Here is a 16068-nt window from a genome sequence, read left to right as displayed (position 1 = left end):
CATATTTCAGCAAATTCAAATAATCAATAATACATTTTAGATTTTTACAAAAATGCAAAACAATGTAACATTTTTGTTAATTTCAGCTATTGACAGTTGAATTTTTGAAATGTTATCGCAATGCAATGCAATTTATAATTGTTTTAGCCTTTAAAAATATAACACAATATGTATATGTATGGCTCTCTAAGTATACATATTTGAAAGATTTCATTTTAAGATAACATAATGAGATTTGTGACAGGAATTATGCAATCATTCTATGCAACAGCAAAGCTAAGTGGTTTTATAAATCAAATTTTAGGCATTTTGTCAATTCCACAGGATTTTTATAACCTAATTCAGATATCTTTCTGATAATGCATTTAACTTATCACATTTTGACACATTATTACTAAGCAAAACTATGAAACTTATATTTTGCATTCAATTCATAACAATTTAGTATTACCAATAATAGATGCGGATTTATTGATTACTGCTTAGGTACTTACTGCATAGATTTTCATATTTTTAAATCATAATTTTGTAGGGTAATATGCATAAAAGATATTCATTGATTAAATTGCAACACCATAACCAAAATGCACAGCCAAATCTTAAAAAAAAATAATAAATAAAAATAAGCACCTTTTAATTAGTTTTTAAGCACTATATACATTAACAAAATGTAAAATAATTTTCAAAGACTCCACATGATCATGATAAAATAAATAGTTTCTGATTAATAACTCTTTTTCTTGATCATATTAGCCACCATAAAAAGATTGAAAGATTTTTCAGTTTGACTTCAGAGGGTGGAAAATGGAGCCTGAAATTGAGAATATCTTGCAAAATGCAGCAGAGTTGCACATGAGAGTGCAAGAATCTCAGCGAACCCAGACCAGTAGAGATGGACTCGGAAGTGTTTCATCCAACATGAAAAACTATTGGCGCTTTCATACGCTATGGACAGAATGGTATATAGAAATAGATTGCGGTTGAATGAATTGTGAAAACACTGAATAGAACAATGAGAAAATCATGCTTTTGCATAATATGTGGCAAAAATTGACATGGTAAAGAGAAAATCCCACATTTTTGAAAAGAGAACATTAAGCACTTTTAAAAAAAAACCCAATGGTTTTTAAAAATCAAAAATAAGCACCTTTAAACAATTTTTAAAAAGACTATGTCCCATGATAGCTAAATATTTCCCTTGAATCAGGGCATTGGGGGATATTACATCTCTATGGTTAAAACACATACTTCAAGTATTTGCAGACATATTTAAAAAAAAAAAAAAACAATTTGTTACTTTCTTTAATATTTAACATATCTGTTTCGTGAAACGGTAAGTAAACATGACTAAAATCATTTTAAACTTTTTCCTGCAACCAAATTGAAACCCATAATAGTTAAGCACTTTATGTTACAACATGTAACTTTTAATTTAATTGAAAAAGTATTATAAATACCATTGTCATGATCAGTTTCTAGTTCATCTCCAGAAGATACGTGTACTATTTTTCTGGCAGTTATGTGTGGACTAGCAGCTGGACTAGTGTCTTGGGATTTGTTGCTCGGACAGCTGCTCATGCTGTCCGAGTCACTTCCCATGGTGGCTTGAGTTGATGCTCCCCAAGCTTTTATAGGTTGTACAGTTCTGATTTTTTCTAGAATGAAAAATTATGCATGTTTGATTATGACAGAAATAATTCTTACTGAAATGTATTAGTCTAATTTCTGTTTTATAAAACCTACTTAAAGTTAAAATTATTCATCAACAGGATAGAATATTTTATAATCTTAACTTGTAACTGGCATTGGACTTCCAATCCAACTCCAATTTTAGGGCTTTTAATGTTCACCTCCAAAGAATTGCAATTTTTGGAGACCCATAAGACAAGGGAACTTTTGGATTAAGCATTTGGACAAACTAGCTTTTGTGGAGGACTTCTTGATGGAACTAACCTGCATTTGCATTACATGGAGAGGAAAATTAACTGGAGCTCCCACGGTTAGCCTGATGGCAAGGAGATTCTATCTCATGATTCGTCTATCCCTGAGGATATTTTATGTCAACACTGTGGTTCATGTGAGCAGGGAGCAGAATTCGTATCAACCATTCATTGCTGGGATTCAAACTAGGGTCACCTCTTTGGAAGGCAAACCAAACACTATCCTCTCAGCCATTGTGACTCAATATGATTGAATGCAAAAAAATTTTCAAACATTGTTATCACTGATACAATTTATGTAGTTATCTTTCTCGCACACTATTCAACCACAGTGTAGCATCTAACCCAGTTTTTCAGGAACCTAATTTGTAACTGTCATGGCAAGATGTTAAATATTTTTGACCACAACCAAACTAAGTGGGCAGTGCCTGAGCTGGTATCCCTCTCACTACAACTAACAAAAGGACTTACAGCCATGGCAGATTTAATGATTACCTTTCTACATATATACATCAGTTGGTTAGTCGGGCGCCAGGATGGAACTTGCTACTCTTGGTTCTCTACCAATGGAGTGAGCCACTCCCTTACCAACTGTGCCACTGCAGCGCAGTTATCTTCTCAAGAAAGTACAAAAAGTTTAAACGAATCGTTACTTAAAATAAAAAACTGCAAATTAATAAACAACATTTACCTCGACTATCAGTCGACAGTCTAGGTTCCAAAAGATTGTGGTTGAGAATATCTTCGTTACTCTCGTTTGAACCATTTGATCGCCTAGTTTTTTCTAGCCTAGAAATTCAATACATGAAAAATTTGACAGGGCTTCTATTCATATCAATTAAAAAAACAAGGAGTGCAATAGAAATATTGTTAAAAATAAATCAAATCTTAATAATTACCTATTTTCAGATGAATAAGATTCAAATGTAAAGGGAGAAGTTCCATTAGATACTGGTCCAGTGGGTTGTGGAAGTCTTTTAACAAATTCCATATATTGAGTTCCAGGTTCATACAAACGACTACTTTCACACAGGGTTTGGAACTAGAGTTAAGATACAATATATTTAAAAGTCCATATCAAGCAACTGAATTATTAATATTTTTTTATAAAATATAAAATGGCTATCTTGGTAATTTTAAGTTAGTTTAATTAAATATTTTTACAAAGAAAGACAAGTTTACTAGTAAAGAATCATTAATAACAAGCCAATATTTTATCAAAACTTCCCAATACAACAAATTATTAATGACTATTACGACATACAAACGACTAATTCATACAGGGTTAGAAACTAGAATAAGAAATATATACATATATGTGTAAATATAAAATGAATATCTTGGTTACTTTAATTTAGTTTAATTAACTACTTTTATAAAGAAAGACAAGCTTGTTAAGAAGTAATTATTAAGGAAATATTCTATAAAAATTTCCAAACACAAACAAAGTGAAATTGTTGAAATTCATCTAAATAAATATATCACAAACAAATTTAATACTTTTTACAAGGAGGTTTGAGTAAAAATAAAATAAAATAAAAAGTATTAATTGTCACATTGTAAGCGGATGAGAATAAAATACAAAATTTTGAATTTTATGATATTTTTTTTTATACATCTAACAGCCTACAAATTAAGATCTTGCTTAAAACATAACAGCCTAAAAATCTCTAAAATCAATTAAAGAGTTCTACAGCTTACACATTTAATAGGTCATTGATAATAACAGTAATAAAAAACACTTTTTGAAATGGAATTCAACCAGAATATCAACGATATTCTACAAAGATCATGTCTTAATAATAATAATTTAAAAAAAAATTAAAAAAATGAATTGGTTCAAATTGTTACTTAGTTCTATTTCATTAACCTTGAAAAAAATACACAAGGTTAACCTAGTTAATCTTATGTATTTAACATAAAAACCAAGAAATCACTTAATCAAATCAAGAATTTAATTTTTTAATAATTTGAAAAATATGAGTTAATTCAAGTTACATTTATGTCAGAGCATATAATGTGGCAATTAATATTTCATTTGTTCAATACGAAATTAATATTTCGCTTGTAAATATTTGTTAAATTTTTAAAAAGTTTTTTCAGGCTGTACATTTGTTGACCGTACTTTTATAAAACAGTCATCACAAGAAAATCTTGCAGCTCCTATATTTAAATAGTTTGTTCTCTGATTACTCTCAGTCAAATTTATTAACTGGCAATACAACACAATTATTAAGTTTAAAAATAAACAATATTGGATTTCAAATCAAAGAATATTCTTTTTTTGAAAAATATTAACGCTATTGCTGTGAAAAATATAACAAGACTAAAAGAAGTGTAGTTTTGTGATTGGACATTCAAAGTTAAATATTATCCAAAGAAGAAATATAAAAATTGAAGGTAAAAATTACATTAAAAAAAATTTAAATGCATTAAAAAAAAGCCTTACCTGAACAGGAGCATGAGCTGATAAAGTTGACTGTAGTTGAAAATATCCAACAGTTACCGCTTTCATAGTTTGGTCACATTGGTATATTAATTCTCGAACTTGCTGCAGTACTTCACACTGGAAAATTTTATAGAATTTTTAATATAAAGTAAACAGTTTTGAAAATAAGAAATTTTCATCAATTACCTTTAATAATATAAATTCATAAAAAATTTAATAAATCAAATATTTAAAATATATTGTATATAAATATATATCACTATAAATAATAAATATTCATAGCTTATTAATGTATATACAAAACACAAATATTGCAACAGCAATATTGTATTAGACCAGATGAAGTTTAATTTCTTTACATTCAGGCAATACTTTTTTTTTTGAACAAATATTATAAACAAAAATAAATTGAAGAGAACTCTGAAATATGTATGAAGTTTGATGAAAATTGTTCGTTGTAATATGTTCAATGTTTCCAAAAATACTAAATTCTTATTAAATACAGGAAAAAAAGTTAGGTCTTGTTCAAAACAATTATTATAATGAATTAAATCTACCTGTTTACAGAAAATAACAAATATATAGATAATTTGCAATGACTATAAGTTACTAAATTATATTAAGTTAGTTTTTTTCTAACAAAAATCAGCTATTTTTTTTTTTTAACAAGAATTGTTTCAAGACTAGACTAGACTTGACAAGAATGTGACTAGTTACTCCTCCAATGTCATAGAATAAGATGAAACCCAAAAATTGCTAAAATTATTTTACATATTTAAACATCCTTTAGAAATAGATAGAAATTTTTTAAAATTATTAATTTCATGGATATTTGAATCATTGGAAATTTCTTGAATGATTATCAAATGATGCATTAGGTATTATTAATAAAGAAGTATTAAGCATTGTGATGGAGTAAATGTAGTGCATAATTAACATAAAGATGTTGATTTCAAAAGCATTTACGATGCATTATTAGCAAGTGCATGTACATCAGAATGTCTACTTCCTTTCATGCAAAACACTGATTGTACTTAGCTTTTAATAAGAATAAGGAGAACAGAATAAATAGTTAATAGGTCAATTTTAAAAATCAAGCACAGGAATAATTCCTATTGTACGATTTCTAAATCGTCTGAATACGAATCGCAATGCATAACTTTTAAATCAGGTTAATACGAAAATTGATCTTTGATATTAAAATTGCGCGAATAAGAATCTCAATATTGGCAGAGTCCAGCACAGTACCAAATATTCAAAAGGCGAAAATCCACCAAACAAAAAAGAATAAATTAGCAAAAGAATCACGTTTATGTAAATGTCTCATTAACAGGACTTAGCAAAAGTTTTGAAATTTTGTTGGATTATAAGTTTTCAGGGGTGATTGTGAGCCCAAGTCAAAATTCCGGAAAATTTCTTGAGTTAAAAAAAAGAAAGAAAAAAAACAGTTTAAATTGAAAAAAATTTAAACAAGTTTTTTTTTTCCTTTTTCTCAATATTTCTTAGTTTACTTGAAATATATTTAAAATTTTACACATACCTATACCATTTACACATACCTATACCTGGAGAAGTAATTAAAATTTACAAATATGTCTTTCTTTCTTGAGTTTAACAACTATTTACTGATAAAAAATTAATATTAATCATGAATATAAGCTTATAAAGTATCTCTCTGGCTCACCCTTACAAACAAATAAAATAAACTGCGTTTTTAAGTTCCACCTTTGCAAATTTGATTTCCGGAAACTTCTGTGATCAATGATTTTTCGAAACGTCTGGACCTTCGATCTCTGGAAACTTCCAGATCACTGTTAACGAAAAATCCGGAAATCCGGATTTTTTCCGGAGCACAATCAGCCCTGAGTTTTTAATTCGCAGAAGTCTGCAAACTAATAGTCTTGAGATATGCCAAATTCTGCGAAATATTAGAGGAAAAATCACATACCCTGCTTCTAGTTTTTATACCTGGGAGAATGATATGAAAAACTCAGATAAAAAAAAAAAGAAATATATATTCTTTTGGCAAACTTTTCTATATCTTGAATAAAATGAACATACTTTAATTTTTTCCAAAGAGAGCTGTCTTTCATTAGCATCAAGTATACAAGATTTGTAAGTAGTTTCAGCTTCCATTGCCTTTTGTAAAGCATCATCTTCAACCCTACGTTTCTTGTCTACTTTGCTAGCTTCAACTCCTTCATTAATCTCTGCTCGTACAGCAGAATCTTTTGCTTTTTCATATTCTTGTTGTCGTTGGAAATACAAGGCCTTTGCTTTTCGTAAATTTACAATTGATTCTTGCTATAAACAGAAAAATAAACATCTTAGTAAATAAGAGACATTAAATGAAATATTATCTTATAAAATGTATTCAAATTTGACAAGATTTCAAGTGTAAATAATTTATAATAAAATAGGCTTTCAGTTTTTTTAAAGCACTTTAAAATACTTGTCTTGTCAGAAGCTAATATGATAAAAACTTACTCTTTTTGTCGAAGCAAAAACAGATTAAAAAATGCACAAAAATTAAATTTTGCAGCCTGAACTGGTATATTTAATAAAAACAAAACAATTGATTAAAGTGCATCACAAAAAAAATAAATTTTTTTAAATATGTCTCATTTTTAATAATAATTTGAGACAGAAGGTTTTAATTTTTTTTACAAGAAATTAATAACAATAATGATAGTAGCCATTCAAAACACTCACATTTTTTGATGCAGAAAGAATATTTTGTATAAAATTTTTACAGAACATCTATTATATATAATTCTCTTACGTGGCTCCCAAATTTTGGCTGTATTTCTTTTCCACCGGTGGCAATGTTTGCTTTGTTTTGAAAACACCAAAGCATTCTGCCTTTTAATGATGTGTTTCTGATCTAATATATATAATTCTCTTACGTGGCTCCCAAATTTTGGCTGAAATACTTTGTACAACTAAATAAGATTCTTTTCACAACAGTTAAATATTTACTTTATTTTTTTCATTCATAGAGAAAACAGTCGGCGAAGAATTCTGTTAGGTTAAAAAACATATCGCTAAAAAAACAACGAATTCTAAAAGAAATGAAAATAAACAACTTAAAAAATAAAAATGCTGTTGCCAGCCATAGAATTTTTTGAAAGTTAACTTAGCAACATAAATCAAAATGACATAGAAGCGCAACTAGATCAAAATTATGATACCTGAGCGCTTGACGTAACAAATCCTTCAATTCTAAAAGTGTTGTATTGCCAAATGCCCAAATTAACAATTGTGTTCTTAAAGAAATTCTATAAAAAGTTTTAAATAAACAACCTACTTCTACAACTGCTTTTTGAAGAACTTGGCTCATTGATTAAAAATATTGTTTTAATTTTACAGTACTAACTTTACTTTTACTTTCATTATTGCTATGACCCTCTTTCATTACATTTTACAACTTCATGCTAAATTTGAGGACTTTAAGTTGTTTTGTGGTTGAATATTGAGATTTAGAAATGTGTACATAAAAAAAATAATATTTAGAGGTTAAGAATTGCCTCGGAAAAAATTGAATTGTTAGCAATGACTTAAACAAAAAATTTTATTTTAACTGACAAATACTATATTATAATTTTAACTTTTTCTATGACTATACTCATTTTCTTACTCTTTTCTTTGTTTTTTATACATTTTTTTTTGTGATAAAATAAAAAAACTTATAGTTGTTCTGATTCTTAACACTTATGAAAACACAAAATGATGGGCTTCATCAACAATCAAAAATATATACATTTATTTTACAAATTCCATATTATTAAGGTGGCGCCCTTCAGAGAATTAAAAATACAAAATTATCTTCATCAAAGCCGATGCTTTACATCCGGCGTTCAGTGGCAGACTACTATTTCATATTGTTTTACAGCACATGGCTTTAGCGCTCTGGTGGGAAAGACTTAAAAACAAAACTTACAACAATTACTTTTTCTCAACAACTGAAATTTAGAATAGTGTGATTAAGAAAAATATGTGAACTGTTTGCAATTTCAAATTAATATTGAAATGTACAGGTTTAGAATTTTCTACAGTGAAAAGTTTTCGGAAGTTTCGTATTCAAAAAAGTATACATAAACTAGACGTTAAGAACGTATCCAATGAGCGAGCAAAGCGAGCATTGGATTGCGAAGCAATCCGAAATGAACTGCGAAAGCAGTTCTGGGGGTTGGTGAGCGCCAGCGAGCAGGGGGCGAAGCCTCCTAGTATCTAAAATAACAGATGAGATATTGTAATACCACACAGAATGTTGTGTTTTTAAAAAATTATTACATTTTTTTACAAAATGGATAAGATTTAAATTTTTACAACCTAATAAATTAAATATATGTATATATTTTTTCATTTTGAGAAACAAATATCTGAATAAGACCAGTAAAAATGTAAGATTTTGAACTATAAAACTGTTTCAAGAAAAAAACATCTTTTGTTCAACAGTAATTATGAATAGCATAAGTATTTCAGTTTGTAGTAAATTTTTAGACACAATTCAAGCAACTAACTTCTAAAAGAAAGACAAATTCGAACATTTAATTTTAAATGTGAATGTTCAAGTTCAGAAACCCATTCAGTTTAAGATCCTTTTTACAAAACAAATTTAAGATAATAAATGTTTAGTTTTAAAAAAGATTTTCTAGCTTGAATATTGAGTTCAACACGTGTTATTAATAGTTTTTTTTTTTGCTGCAAAACTCCAGTAACATATACTACAATTGATCATCCTTCTTCTTTTTATAAAAAATAAATGTGAATTTTTAGAATAAATATGATTTAAGTAATAAAAGTCATTAGGTTTTATTACTTAAATTCAAATGAAGATGCACGTTAAAATTTCCTCACAAGATGGACAAGGCAATAAAATGATAACCACGTTTTTCTAGAGTTGATATTTATATATCAAACTAATTCTTATATAGGCACTTTCTAGTTTTTTTTAAATTTTTAATAGATAATTACGATATACATGGAAATATATTTATGCTCACAATCAAACAGTTGTGTATTACACCAATAATGCTTTCCTGAATAATTGGAAAATGTGGTTTATTGCATCATATTTAACCCTTAAATATAAATAAAACACACTGTTATTAGATGTCAGGGAAAAACATGCAAACTTCTAATTGTTCATAATGAAACAGTGGTATTTTATACCAAAAATTCTTTCCTGAATAATCTGAAAATGTGTCTTATCATATCACACCTAGTCCTTTAATATAAATAAAACTTACTGTTCGTTTTAATTCTCTATGCCAAGTTTCTTTTATTTGTTTGCGGTACCTCTCATGTTCATTTCTTCTTGCTGTAAGAGGCTAAAAATGGAGGGAAAACAAAACATGTAATGAAGCATAAATAATTTTATTTACAAATAATAGAGAAGCATGAAATATCAATATTACCTTTATCATGAATCCTAGTGAAGCAATTAAACAAAAAATAAATTTAGCTTAGAATTAGACAATAAAGGATTTAACACAATTTATTTTTTACCTTCAGTTAATTTGTATCTGATATTCTACATACATGCATTCTTTCTATTTATATGTAAAGTACTAACTTTTTTTAAAGTTTCAAAATTTTTTATGCAGGAAAGGTATAGTTTAGAAAAGTTTGGATAAGGATAATATACTCCATAAATCAGTTTTTGAAATTTTTTTAGAAACAGGCCTTAACAAAATTTAAAAAACACTATAGAGCAATATTGTACTAAACATGACTATTTCCGGATTGAGTGTTTTAAATGTATTAAACTCTTGGATATAAGAGAAAGTAAAACATTATAGAAAAAGCTGCATACAAAGCTTCAAAAGTCTGTCTCAAAAACTTTACATAGTTTGAAAGTCAAAATATTTCTTAAATCAGTATTAAATATTTTAGCATTAAAAATAAAGATAAATTCTATTAACTATTATCAAACACATACTTAATTACAATATAGAAAAAATCCAGACTCTAAGAGAATTTTTTTTTAATAATACATTCAGAAAAACATTATCAATTAGTCAATTTAAAAATAGATATTTTTTTTGTGTTGGTATATTGAGCTAATATACAATTAATTTGTATCTAATATTCTACTTATATGCATTCTTTCTTTTTATTTGCAAAGTACTAATAACGAGAAGTGGAAGTTTTAATAAACGTAATGAATAATATAATCAAATTTTATTCACATAGTTAACAAAAATTTGATACACAAGTAAAAAATTAGTGCAACAAAATGTTCATAATCTAATATAATGATTAAACACATCTAAAAAATTTTAGAACAATACAAATAGTCTTATTAAATAAACAAATTATAAATCTAATGAAATAATAAAGTGCTCTATACTATATTTCTTTAAAAATTTTAAAGTTGAAAACATAACAAACGTTGTATAATGACTTAGAAAATAATAGGCAAATTAACAATTTATGTGCAAAGAATTCAGGATATGTACAAAAAGTATTAAATATTTTAAAAGTGTTAAGCAATACAAACCTCAATAAATTTGTGTCCTTGAAGTACAGCACAGGTTTTTAAACTTGTTTGCCCATTATCATAATCCTGGTCTAGTGCCATATAATAAATGGATTGAAAGGGTAAGAAACTCTAGAAAAAGAACAACGATATTTAAATCTTTAAAAAACATAAGCAAAAATTAATTTGATGGATTTGAAATTAGTATGTTATACCTCTTCTTTTAGTATTGGCCTCATAGTTTGCGCTAATTTGACTAGGTTTTTGGCATGTTCAGCTTCTGCAATATATAAGAATTTTTTCATTAGATATTCTTACAATTGAGCTTTTAAAAAATAAAACAAACACAAAAATGAAATGAAAAAATTCTCATGGGAAAAAGCCAAACGTTTTTCATAATAAACATATTGTAATTAGAGCTAATTGATATTTACAATCAGTATTTTCTATTAAATATTTACTTCAGAATTTTCACATGTCCCAAGCATGTCAGGCAGGATAAGTTTATAGCCATATTTAAAAGTAATAACATAGATTAAAATACCCACAAAAACTGATATGTTGGTTATCTTTTAAAAAAATACTAATTTACTTAAAAAACAAATGTATTACCATGACAGAGAATAAAATGAGAATTCATTTTTTTTAAAAATGTCTAAAAAAGGATTTTCTTAAAAAAAAAAGAAAAAAAACCAGGCTTACTAATAAAAGCGCCATATTTTATTTAAAAAAAAAGAAGAAAAAAAACACATGTAAAATAAAAATAAACATTTTAATAACCAATCGTAACTGTTAGAACATAACACTTTATATTGGTGCACATACATGAATCAATCATGAATCTCAAAATGTAACATTTACATAAATGTTTCTTGTTTAATATTATTATATCATAGAAGTTTATTTATTTATTTAGGATAGAATAGTTAAAAATCACTAATGAAAGATTTTAAGTCTTCTCTCATTAAAATATCAAGGAAGTATGAAAAGATTAAAAATGTTAAGTTTATTGACAATTGTTTTAGATACTTTTATTTCAGAACAACAACCTAGGTTTTATTTAAGACACGAAATATACTTTTACTTATGCCCCTAAAATATTATTTGATATTATTTATTAATTTATTTTATGATTTTTTCATCAAATATTTTTTCCCCATCCCATTTTTAAATTTAATAATAAATGCAATAAAAAGGAGAATAAAATTTTTTCTCATCTATTATTCTAGATCCAAGTAATTATTAAAAAATACAATGTGATAAAAGAAAAATTAACATGATATATGGCAAACAATAAAAACCTGGTTTAAAAAGGCAATACACTTTTAAAACATAATTTCCCATCCTATTTCTAGGCTTTTAGTTTCCACAAATTACTGTTCTGTAGTTTCTTAATTTTCCTAAATAATCAGAACTTTAGTTCTATGAATTATAGTTCTGGAGAAATGATAACTAAAATAAAACTATTTCCAAAGAAAGGAAGGAAATGTAAATTTTAACTTACAATTTTTTTCTTCTTCTCTTAAGCATCTTTACCAACTTTTATTCAATGCAAACTCAATAATATTATGTAAACATTAATAGTCTAAGCAATAATTGAAAATAATGCAATGTAATGATAATTAAAATACACACATTAATAGTTATGGTATTAAATAAAAAAAATTTTAATAATACAATAATAATACAATGTATTACAATTTCATATAATCTATGTAATTATTGTACAGCAACCACAATAAATACCTGCACAGCAGCGCTTTTCAATGTAAGTCATCACATCTTTAGCATACTTTGACCATACTTTAGCTCTTCTTAATGCCAGATCAACTCCATCATTTAATCTAGCTAAGCGGGCATCAATTTCTTCAGGTGGGAGAGTAGAAACTTTAACAATACAATATAAGTACACGAGTTTATTAATGATAAATATGACACAAATTTACAATAATATCCTTATGACACAAAAATATAAGTTAATAACATTTTTGCATAATTTGTTAGTTACTAAAGCAAGTTGGGTTGCAGATTGAGTGATAAGAAACATTTTCCTTAATAAGCATTGATTTATTAACAATTCAGCTTTGGTTTCAGGCTCTAATTTTTCATAACTAACACTGAAAGTAAAGGAAATAGAGGAGAAGAAGAAGAGTTTAAAATGAGAATTTCTTGCGTTAAACAACTACGATAAAATTCATACTTTTTTTTTACGAAAATGTGAACAAAACTTCAGACCACATTTTTGCTATACGCAGCGATATTCCATCAGAAAAATAAATTTAATTTAACATAAATTACAAAACATAAATTATTAACAAAATAAAATTGTTTCTTAAAAACAATTTAATTTAAGAATCAGTCAAACTTTAAAATTATCGTTACACATCATAAATCATCAAATCGACTTTAAAATTTAAAATACCACACTACCACAAAAAGGATTAAGAGGAGATTGACAGTTAATAGCACTTTTAATTAATCTAAAATGAAAATTCTACGGAAAGTATTTAAAACCGTAAACAGAAGATAATGTAGGTATCTTAACACTACAGCATAATAGAAATATGTAGTTTTATTCATAATCAGTTAAACATTAAAATTTTTAAAAATATGTGTAATTTTATTCAGAATCAGTCAAATTTTTAAAAATATTTAAAGTTTCAACAGGGTTCCCACTCAGTTTCAGAAAAAAAAATTCTAGACATTTCCAGGTTTATCAGGAAAATTTCAATGCAAATCTATACCATGCAATTTTTTATCAGAAAACAATGATTTTTTTTTTTATAATTGTAATATCAAACATTAAATTTTATGAGCAAAAACTTATAATAGAATGAGAATGGAAACATGGAAAAGTTTCTCTAAAAAGTGGACTTTTATAAAATAATTTCAATAGATATGTTTTTTGTAAAAAATTGCAACTTTCCTTACTATTCCCTGTTTTTAGAGTTAAAATAAAACTCAATGACAATGACTTTCCCTGTTCTCCCTGACCCATGTGAGCCTCGTATAAATAAATATGTTTTTCTGTTTGTTTGTGTACCAATGGCAAACTTTATTTTTATAAACAATTTTATACTGCTAAGTATTAAGGAGGACAATAAATTAAGGCATTTGTTATTAAACCTCTCACAATAAGATGACTGCTATTTATATAATACCTTTTTCAGTTATCTGTAATTTTATAGCAGTTGCCTCTATAGGTAATTTCTAGATGGAAAATGATTATCACAGTAAATCACATTTAAGATACTTGAAAATCCTAATTACTCACCCAATCTTTTTTCTCTAACGAAAGGATCACATTCACCATCAGCCGATAATAAGTTATCACAGGACTAAAAGATAAGAATTAAAAATTTTTTTTTAAAATTATCAAATACTGGTACATTTAATAAGAAATCAAAATGATATAAAGCAAAGATTCCAAACATACAAAAAGCATATAAAAGTAATGGGAATTTTTAATTGACAGTAAAACATGATTTTTTGAAGTAACATCATAACTCTGGTGACAATATCAGCTTTACGTTGAACACTTTTTCCATTACGCAACTATATGTATGCAGGGGTCCATTTTTGTAAAATTGTGAAAAAATTACTCATAATTTCTGAATATAAAATAAACGTTAAGTCACATTCTTTCAAACAGGCTTTTGTGAATTTGTGCAAATAGGGTCCTGTTATTGCAAAAAACTTTTTCAAGGAGTTTTTTTAAATTGTAAAGAGATACAAGATTATGCTCAACTCTGTAAAATTATAATAAAAAAAATTAAAATTTAAAAGATAAACAGCAATTGCTGCTAATAAATTAGAGATGCAACATACAAACATTTAGTATTTAGCCTACACTGCTGAATGCAGAATATTCATTTCAGACGAATAAAGGAAGAAGCGTCTGCTGAAGACAAAACTTAGTTCGTTTACATCCGTCTCCCCCCCCCCCCCTGGGAAGAGTTTAATCGATTAACAAAACATTAATGAAGATAAACAAATTTGTGAAGAGTCCGATTAAAAGATAAATTATTTTGTGAAAGGTCTGTTTTTAAGTTAAAATATTTTGTGAAGGGTCCGTTTCTATGTAAAGATATTTTGTGAAGGGTTTGTTAATGGACCGAAATTTCTTCTAAACAGGCCCCTGGTATGGCATTAAAAGAACAAATGGGTGAAGGTAAAAGAATTTACTTACTCTTGTTTTTGGTACTGGCTGTGAAGAACTGTCAAGGTCACCCATCAAATATTCAGACACCCTAAGGAAAAAAAAATTATTGTTAAACATAAATGATAAGAAGATTTAAATGAATTTGTATAATATTAAAGTAAGTTGTACAATTTTCTATTCAACATAATAAAACTTTATAGCATAAAAAATACCTTCAAAACTCCACAATAAATAAGTTTCAAGCGTTCATTGGGCATAAAAAATAACGAAAGAATTGCTCATTTTATGAATTTTATAGTGGAATTAATATGTGTGTAAAACTAATTGCTAATGCAAATACTATGACATTCAGAAACAATACACAGACAATTGTTAACCTTCTTAATGACAGTATAATAGAACATATATATTTTAAAAGGTTAGTTATATTTATTTCGGTAATCCCATATAGCTACCTGTTTGCATCAACTTAAATCACTAAGTGAAATTATCCAGTATTTATACTTGGAATAAATTACATATATTGGCTACAAGTTTTAGCCATTAGGTTTGTCCAATGCTGTGTTGCTTTTTTCAATTTCTGACTTGCCACTGCCAAAACTTGGACTAATGATTTTGTCACAAGTAACAATACTGAAATATGCACATATTTAGAACGATTCTTACATTGTACATTTATAAAACTCAGTATAGATTTGTAATGCATGCACATCATTTTTCCACCATAAAACCACCTGTAATAACTAAGACAAGAAAGTGTAACCTATTTTATTACAACTTTATTTTTGTAAAAATATTGTGTACCTATTTCTTTTCTTAAAGAATACTGAAGTTTAAATACTACTTTTTAGTTAAGCAATAATTTCCTTTTCGGGAACAATTACTAAATTGTAGAGATCATAATTTAAAGATCGCATGCCGATATTAATCTCACAATTTTGTTAAATTTTTTTTACAAAAGAAACAATAATAATAATGATGCAATAGCTCCAACATGTCTCAGTTAACAGTATATAATAGCAAACCAAATTTT

At 26.9% G+C, this 16068-nt stretch overlaps 1 protein-coding gene across 9 annotated transcripts in view; it reads right to left on the bottom strand.

Moving 5' to 3' along the window:
- The window catches only part of LOC107445775 (rho GTPase-activating protein 45), a 233965-nt gene that overhangs the window by 19504 nt on the left and 198393 nt on the right, over positions 1-16068 (bottom strand). For all 9 annotated transcript variants that reach the window (XM_087163600.1, XM_087163599.1, XM_087163598.1 and 6 more), the window contains 11 exons: positions 15063-15123; positions 14148-14211; positions 12620-12760; positions 11089-11153; positions 10895-11005; positions 9642-9722; positions 6451-6693; positions 4390-4506; positions 2840-2982; positions 2632-2729; positions 1458-1655 (listed from right to left, as the gene is read on the bottom strand). In XM_087163600.1, the coding sequence (XP_087019726.1) occupies positions 1458-1655; positions 2632-2729; positions 2840-2982; positions 4390-4506; positions 6451-6693; positions 9642-9722; positions 10895-11005; positions 11089-11153; positions 12620-12760; positions 14148-14211; positions 15063-15123 (1322 nt within the window). The remainder of the gene's footprint in view (positions 1-1457; positions 1656-2631; positions 2730-2839; positions 2983-4389; positions 4507-6450; positions 6694-9641; positions 9723-10894; positions 11006-11088; positions 11154-12619; positions 12761-14147; positions 14212-15062; positions 15124-16068) is intronic.

Source organism: Parasteatoda tepidariorum, chromosome 5, assembly GCF_982258835.1.
Source record: "Parasteatoda tepidariorum strain Cologne lab strain chromosome 5, Ptep-v5.0, whole genome shotgun sequence".
Taxonomy (NCBI): Eukaryota; Metazoa; Arthropoda; class Arachnida; order Araneae; family Theridiidae; genus Parasteatoda; species Parasteatoda tepidariorum.
This window is presented reverse-complemented; position numbering and strand designations above follow the sequence as displayed.